Raw genomic sequence first — 7,885 nt, forward strand, 5'->3', positions numbered from 1 at the left:
CTTTAAAAGTACTCAGGGTGTCTTTCATGAGTAATCTGGCTCATAGCATCCTTGGAAAAACTTATTAATATTTGACTTAGAATACAATTTTAACATTTATATCTTGTTTTATTTCCAGTGCAACATGGCCATATGCTGTCCGTCGCCTTGCACAATCTTATTTGAAAGAGCCAATGATTGTATATGTTGGTACTTTGGATCTAGTGGTAAGCTTGTTTATTATAAAAATATTTGTTATGAAAATTTTAGTTACTTTGTGTTTTGGCGTATCTCCTCTGCCCCCTCCCTAATTATAAAGACCCTAGATACATATGATTTTATTCATAAATAATTCAGTATATATCTAAGACTAACTTTTAACATCTCAAGTTTAAAATTTTAATAATCCCTTAGTACCATCAAATATCCGTTTCTTATTCTTATTTTCCTGATATCTCATTTTTGTTTAATCCTGTTAAAATCAGGTTCTAAACAAGGTCAATGTAGGTGTATGTATGTAAGTCTGTTGTTGTCTTTTGGTGAAGTCATGATGGATCATTGGGTTCAGATGTCAGTAATTATACGATTCATGAAGGTCTCTGGTATGTATCCCCTCCATTATAAAGTTATCTGGACTTTCACTTAATTGAGATCCGCACTTTCAATTAATCATTTTTTTTTAAGTGTATTTATTTGACAGAGACACGGCGAGAGCGGGAACACAAGCAGGGGGAATGGAAGAGGGAGAAGCAGGCTCCACGCCGAGCAGGGAGCGGGAGGCTGGGCTCGATTCTGAGACCCTGGGATCATGACCCTAGCCAAAGGCAGACACCCAACAACTGAGCCACCCAGGCTCCCCTCAGTTAATCGTTATTGAAAAAAATGACCTTTTACTTAATCACCAGTAATAGTGAAAGATCATTGCCAAGATTCACTTCATCAGATTCCATGAAAAGTGAGGCTAGAGATGTCATTCTTTACTTTCATTAAATGCTACTAAAACCTATTTTAGGGGTCCCTGGGTGGCTCAGTTGTTGGGTGTCTGCCTTTGGCTGGGGTCCTTATCCCAGGGTCCTGTGATCAAGCCTCACATCAGGCTCCCTGCTTGGCAGAAGGCCTGCTTCTCCCTCTTCCACTCCCCCTGCTTGTGTTCCCTCTCTCACTGTGTGTCTCTTTATCAAATAAATCTTTAAAAAGAAATAATAAAAATAAAACCTGTCTTACTTCTGGGTTAAAAAATTGTATCAATTATATTTTGAAATTTTGCATTAAGTTGTCAAAATCCTGAGTGGGAATTCTTGTGTCCTAAGCTAATCATCTTCCTTTATTGTAAGGACTGTACCCAAATTCATGATGCAAGTTTGGCCTTACTCCATGGTTCTTTTCCAACAATAGTAAGCAATTACTTTAAACACACTGCCAAGCATTCAAGTTTCCAGCTCAGCTTGGGTGAATGAGCAAGAAGCAAAAGGCTGAGCTACAAGTCTGAGTAGGTACAGGTCATTTTGCAAGGACCTGCCTCTTCTTGTTAGCAGTTTATTAAAACTTAACCAGGGATAGAAATAGACGTATTCTGAGCCAATGTATAGGGTTTGCCCATCAGTTTTGACGTACTGTGATCTTTATTCCTTTAGGCAGTAAGTACCGTGAAACAAAACATAATTGTCACCACGGAAGAAGAGAAACGCTCTCATATCCAAACTTTTCTAGAAAGCATGTCTCCCAAAGACAAAGTCATAGTGTTTGTCAGCAGAAAAGCTGTGTAGGTATTTTTCTTTTACATCCTTAAATCATCCCGTTGATTTGTTTAGCATTAGCTCTCTTTGCATATTAATTTCAAAAGGGGGATTGCATGCATTCTAGTATGTTAATTCAGTCTTCTACTAATACAAGTAAAACTAGTGAATTTTCTGGTGGCATCAGAAGAAGCACTTCAGATTGCTGACTTCATCTTTTGCTTCAGGGCTGACCACCTGTCAAGTGACCTGATTCTGCGACAGGTATCAGTGGAATCCCTTCACGGTAACAGGGAGCAGAGTGACAGAGAGAGGGCATTAGAAAACTTCAAAACAGGTATATTTATGCAAGATGTTACTTGTGGCTGCTGAAGGGTGCAAGGCCTGGGCATGGCTGAATGACAGCACCTTTCCATGGAGCCCATTTGTAAGATCTATCCTCAGCTTGCAGAGCCCAAAATATACTGGTAAGAGCTCTGAATAATAATCAGATCTTCAGAACCATACAAATTCAAAGAGCAAATATTTCAACCTGGATATCAAGGTAATAATTTGCGATGGGGTTATTTTCGTTAATTTCCCTGCAAGGCATAGATCTTTGTCATGTGGTTCAGGTGATTCAGGGGTTGGTTGCTGAACCATGGTGTGTTCTGTGTTGTAATTCGCCATCAGTTCATTTATTTTTTTTTAAGATTTTATTTATTTATTGGACAGAGAAATAGAGCACACAGGTAGGCAGAGCAGCAGGCAGAGGGAGAGGGAGAACCTGGCTCCCTGCTTAGCAGAGAACCCCATGCAGGGCTCAATCCCAGGACCCTGAGATCATGACCTGAACTGAAGGCAGAGGCTTAACCCACTGAGCCACCCAGGTTCCCCATAATTCGCCAGCAGTTTAAAAGAAAGTCTATAAATGCCCGTTTCTCATTTTCACTCTCTGAAGTGTTTTAATACTGAAAATAACCGCTCACCTAATTAGATATTAGGGGAAGATTATAATTTTCTGCTATGTCTTGGGTTGGTTTACACCAGCATGTATATTCATGTATATTTTGGTTTTATTCTTTAGGTAAAGTAAGAATATTGATTGCCACAGACTTGGCATCTCGGGGGCTCGACGTCCTTGACATCACACACGTCTATAACTATGATTTCCCCCGGAACATCGAAGAATATGTGCACAGAGTAGGCCGCACCGGAAGGGCAGGGTAAGTCCGCACAGTCTTCCTGTGAAAGGAGCCAACTTTGGGGTGCCTGGGTGGCTCAGTGGTTTAAACCTCTGCCTTCAGCTTAGGTCATGATCTCAGGGTCCTGGGATCGAGACCTGCATCGGGCTCTCTGCTTGGTGGGGAACCTGCTTCCCCCTCTCTCTCTGCCTGCTTCTCTGCCTATTTGTGATCTCTCTCTCTCTGACAAATAAATAAACAAATAAAATCTTTAAAAAAAACAAAAGAAGGAAAAGAAAAGAAAGAAAGAAGCCAACTGTCACTATGCCCTTCACAGGCTATTCTTAGCCACAAAATGGCTTTTCTATTGCCTGTGAATTGTCTGGGCCACCTGCTGTGCTACTTTATCCCTTTCTTAACTGGCCTGTTCCAGAGTCAGCCAGACCCTTTGATTAGCTGCAGCTGTTTCTTATTCCAGTCTCTGCTTTCTATCTGTAGTGTCACACTGAGCTATACCCAGTTGTTCCTCTACTGTCCCCTATAAGAAGACCTTTCTTGCCACTGAGAGCACTACTATCAAATCCCCTGCAAGCACACTGTATGAACAGCTCCAGATTATTGAGTTCTAAATCGGTGTTTGAGTGATGCTAACTTTCTTTTTTTTTTTTTTTTTTTTTAAAGATTTATTTATTTGACAGAGAGAAATCACAAGTAGACAGAGAGGCAGCCAGAGAGAGAGAGAGAGGGAAGCAAGCTCCCTGCCGAGCAGAGAGCTCGATGCGGGCCCCGAGATCATGACCTGAGCCAAAGGCAGCGGCTTAATCCACTGAGCCACCCAGGCGCCCCATGCTAACTTTCAATATATAATACATATTTGGGCTTATGAAAAAGTTGCAGTTTTGCTATTTTTAGTGTTTTGCTAACTGAACCATGAGTATACATGAAAAATCAAATTACGTGGCACCCAGGTGGCTCAGTGGGTTAAGCCTCTGCCTTCGGCTCAGGTCATGATCTCAGGGTCCTGGGATCGAGCCCCACATCGGGCTCTCTGCTCAGCGGGGAGCCTGCCTCCCCCTCTCTCTCTCTGCCTGTCTCTCTGCCTACTTGTGATCTCTCTTTCTCTCTGTCAAATGGATAAATAAAATCTTTAAAAAAAAAATCAAATTACATGAGTTCCTTCCCCCCACCCCACCCTTTTATAGGAGGACGGGGATATCTATTACTCTCCTCACTAGAAACGACTGGAGGGTTGCTGGCGAGTTAATTAATATTCTGGAAAGAGCACAACAGGTGAGATTATACAACTTAGAACTCTACCTTGTATCACTTTTCTAATGTTCAGATAATCTCATTGATTCCAAGTATGGGCTTACTGCGTGCCAGGGTAAACAGATGTTACATGTGTTATGAGGGCCATAACATGGCAAAGACAAGGAGCTGTAATCCAGAATTAGGGAGCCTAATCTAATGGGAGTAAGCAGCAGTGGGAATCATAATGCGGAAGAAGCCAGTGGAGTGGAGGTTGGGAGAATTGTTGTACAAGAATGGGATACAGATTCCAGCAGGGGAACATATTCAGGCCCAACGGACAGAATGCCCCAGAACGTGGCACCAGTTAACGCCTGTTCAAGGCCCTGAGAAGCAACTGAGGGGCCATATGAGCAGGAAGTGGTAGCACCAGGGAAGTTGAAGATCAGTCTGGTTTTCTAGCTGCAAGACAGATTTCAGAGCCTAGCGTGCAAAGAGACACGTTTCATTGTTGGAAAGACGTCATGGAACTGGGGAGATTTTCTAACTGAGATGATTTGAAAGTATTTTAGCATATTGTAGAAAAGCTGTTAACAGAAAGAAAAATCTCCTAATAACACATTTAATGTTTCAGAGTATCCCAGAGGATCTTGTGGCAATGGCTAAGAGGTATGAGGCGAATAAACTGAAAAAAGAAATGGAGAAAAAAATGGGGAAACCCCAAGGAAAACCCCAAAAGTTTTATTATTAATGTCCTTGTTGAAAAGTGGTACCAGCCTACTGCGAAGAGGTAAATAACACTTCAAATTTTAGACTTTCAAATGGCTGCATTCCTTAACTACATTGTTGCTGTGTTTATTGAAATCAGCATTATGTCTAAGAGTCATTTACATAAAGTATTCAGGGTAATTCTTTACCAATTACCTAAGTTCCAGTTAATTTTTTTTTTTTCTTTTAAAGATTTTACTTATTAGAGAGAGAGAGAGTGCACAAGCAGGAGGCAGGGGAAGAGGGAGAAGCAGACTCTCCACCAAGCAGGGAGCCCAATGCAGGGTTTGATCCCAGGACCCTGAGATCATGACCTGAGCTGAAGGCAGAGGCTTAATCTACTGACCCACCCAGGCGCCCCCAGTATTAATTCAGGAGTGGGCAAACATGCCATGTTCATGGCAGCTTTACTCATAACAGCCAAAAGGTGAAGGCAACTCAGGCATGAATGGATGGGTAAACAGGTTGGCCTGTCAAGGGGAATTCTGACCTGAGACACAACATAGGTGAAGCTTAATGACACTACACTTGAATGAAATAAGTCAAGGACAAATACTATGTAATTCCACTTACATGAGATATCTAGAGTTATCAATTCACAGAAGCTGAATGGTTTTCAGGAGCCAGTGTAAGGGGGAATATGGAGAGATGTTTAATGGGTAGAGATTTTCAGTCTTTCAAGATGAAAAAAATTCTGGAGGTTATGGAACAGCGAATATACAGCACACCAAACTATATATTTAAATGGTCAGGGTGGCAAATTTTTATGTGAATTTTATCAGTTTAAAATTCAAAGGCTTGGGAACAGCAATTTACATTTTTTCTTTTTCAGATCTCAAGATATGTGGAAGTGTGAGAAACATGCTGGCACTATGAAGAAATAAGTGATTCTTAATAGTGTTTAAAAATGTAGAATTTGTTATTTTATACTTTCTTTAATAAAATCAGAAGTACTTAAACGAGTTAAATTTTTTTCATGGATATTAAGCAATGTAGCATTGAACTTTTTCACTTTTTACTGTCCTTATTTAAAAATGTAAATTTTATCTCCTGTAATGTTGCTGTATTAAGGTCGGTCTTTAAAGAGTTAAAAGCCTGTTCAGATGTCATGGCAGTGAAAGATACTGTTAAAAATAAATGTTTTTCTATGATAAAAAGGTAAAAGGATCTGTCTTTTTGAATAGCCTTTTAATTTTGTTTGGTAATAGTATCTTATTTGGGAGTACTTTTCTTAAGGGATTATGTTTCACCTACTTCTAAATGAAAAAAAGGATTTCATGAGACCAAAATATGCAATAGTTTTTTTCTTAAGTTTCAGCCCATAGGCTAAAATAAATCCTAGGAAAATATTTCATTTTCATGAAACTTCTTTGACTAATCACATTCTCCAACTTCAGGTTTTTTTTAGTTAAGGTTTTATTTATTTATTTGTCAGAGAGAGCAAGCAAGGGGAGCAGCAGGCAGAGAAAGAAGCAGGCTCCCCACTGAGCAAGGAGACTGATATAAGACTCGATCCCAGGACCCCAGGCTCATGACCTGAGCCGAAGGCAGACACTTTATCAATTGAGCCACCCAGGTATCCCCAGTTTTTTCTTTTTTAATTAACATAAAACATTTGTTTCAGGAGTACACGTCTGTGGTTCATCAGGCTTACACATTTCACAGCACTCACCATAGCACATACCTACCCCAATGTCCATAACCCAGCCGCCCCATCCTACCTAACCCTCTCCCCTCCAGCAACCCTTAGTTTGTTTCTTGAGATTAAGTTTCTTATGGTTTGTCTCCCTCTCTGGTTTCATCCTGTTTCATTTTTCCCTGCCTTCCCTTATGATCCTCTGTCTTGTTTCTCAGATTCCTTCTATCAGTGAGATCATATGATGATTATCTTTCTCTGTTTAACTTGTTTCATTTAACATAATAGCTTCTAGTTCCATCTACGTTATTGCAAAAGGCAAGATTTCGGTTTTTGATGGCTGCATAGTATTCCACTGTGTGTGTGTGTGTGTGTGTGTGTGTGTGTGTGTGTGTGTGTGTAATATAAGTACACCACATCTTCTTTATCCATGTATCTGTTGATGGACATCTAGGTTCTTTCCATAGTTTGACTTCTCCAGCTTCAGTTTTGAGTTGTTTTCTGTTCTATATATGATAGTTACTTGTGTTAACACTTAGTGTTTATTATAGGTATTTATATTTGTATATGATTAGCTAGGGCTTCACCTCATCTTACACAATAATAGTTTCAGAGCATAGGGATAGGAAGATTAATAAGAACAGAAGGGAAATAAAAGTAAAAGAAATGAGTCAAAATGGAGTTCAGTGAAAACCAACAGCTGATTCTTAAAGCTGACCTGTGAAGGAAGTTTCTAGTACCTCTGAGTGGAGAGGAGGGTACAGCTCTCCCTGTTCTGGCTATCTTTATAGAGATCAAGAGGCATAAAATTGTAAGGGCACTGTATAATACTATTTCAATAAATATAAATTTAGCAGCTTGACTATATTTTCCTAAGTTAACCCAAAATAACCCACGTAGTTAAGCTGAATAGACAGAAGAAACATGAATGGTAATCAAGGGCCTTCAACAAGAGGGTTAAATCTTGTGCAGAATGTTAAAAAGGATGAGTCTTCAACTAATTCTATAAAACTAACATAATTGGTACCAAAACTGAAAAATTGTATTATCTCAAGCTATTCTGGTAACGTAGTCTCTTGAAAGTAATAACAACCTGAGTGCTGCAATGGAATAAAATGCAGACTAGAAAGGATGAGACAGGTTTTTTTTAAAAAGATTTTATTTATGCGATAGACACAATAAGAAAGGGAACACAATGGGAACGGGATAGGGAGAAGCAGGCTTCCCACTGAGCAGGGAGCCCCATGCGGGACTCGATCCCAGGACCCTGGGATCACGACATGAGCTGAAGACAAACACCTAACAACTGGCCTCCTCAAATTGAGGCAGTTCTATCCATAACAAAGAATCATCTC

The 7,885-nt window shown here is 40.0% G+C and overlaps 1 protein-coding gene across 3 annotated transcripts in view; it reads left to right on the forward strand.

The window, feature by feature from the left end:
- The window catches only part of DDX43 (DEAD-box helicase 43), a 53,402-nt gene extending 47,421 nt beyond the window's left edge, over window positions 1–5,981 (forward strand). For all 3 annotated transcript variants that reach the window (XM_082729781.1, XM_082729779.1, XM_082729780.1), the window contains exons 11-17: window positions 119–206; window positions 1,614–1,741; window positions 1,943–2,052; window positions 2,782–2,920; window positions 4,081–4,168; window positions 4,761–4,916; window positions 5,727–5,981. In XM_082729781.1, the coding sequence (XP_082585907.1) occupies window positions 119–206; window positions 1,614–1,741; window positions 1,943–2,052; window positions 2,782–2,920; window positions 4,081–4,168; window positions 4,761–4,877 (670 nt within the window). In that variant the 3' untranslated portion in view covers window positions 4,878–4,916; window positions 5,727–5,981. The remainder of the gene's footprint in view (window positions 1–118; window positions 207–1,613; window positions 1,742–1,942; window positions 2,053–2,781; window positions 2,921–4,080; window positions 4,169–4,760; window positions 4,917–5,726) is intronic.
- Window positions 5,982–7,885: the final 1,904 nt, after the last annotated feature.

This window comes from Mustela nivalis (genome assembly GCF_964662115.1).
Source record: "Mustela nivalis genome assembly, chromosome: 5".
NCBI classification, from domain to species: Eukaryota; Metazoa; Chordata; class Mammalia; order Carnivora; family Mustelidae; genus Mustela; species Mustela nivalis.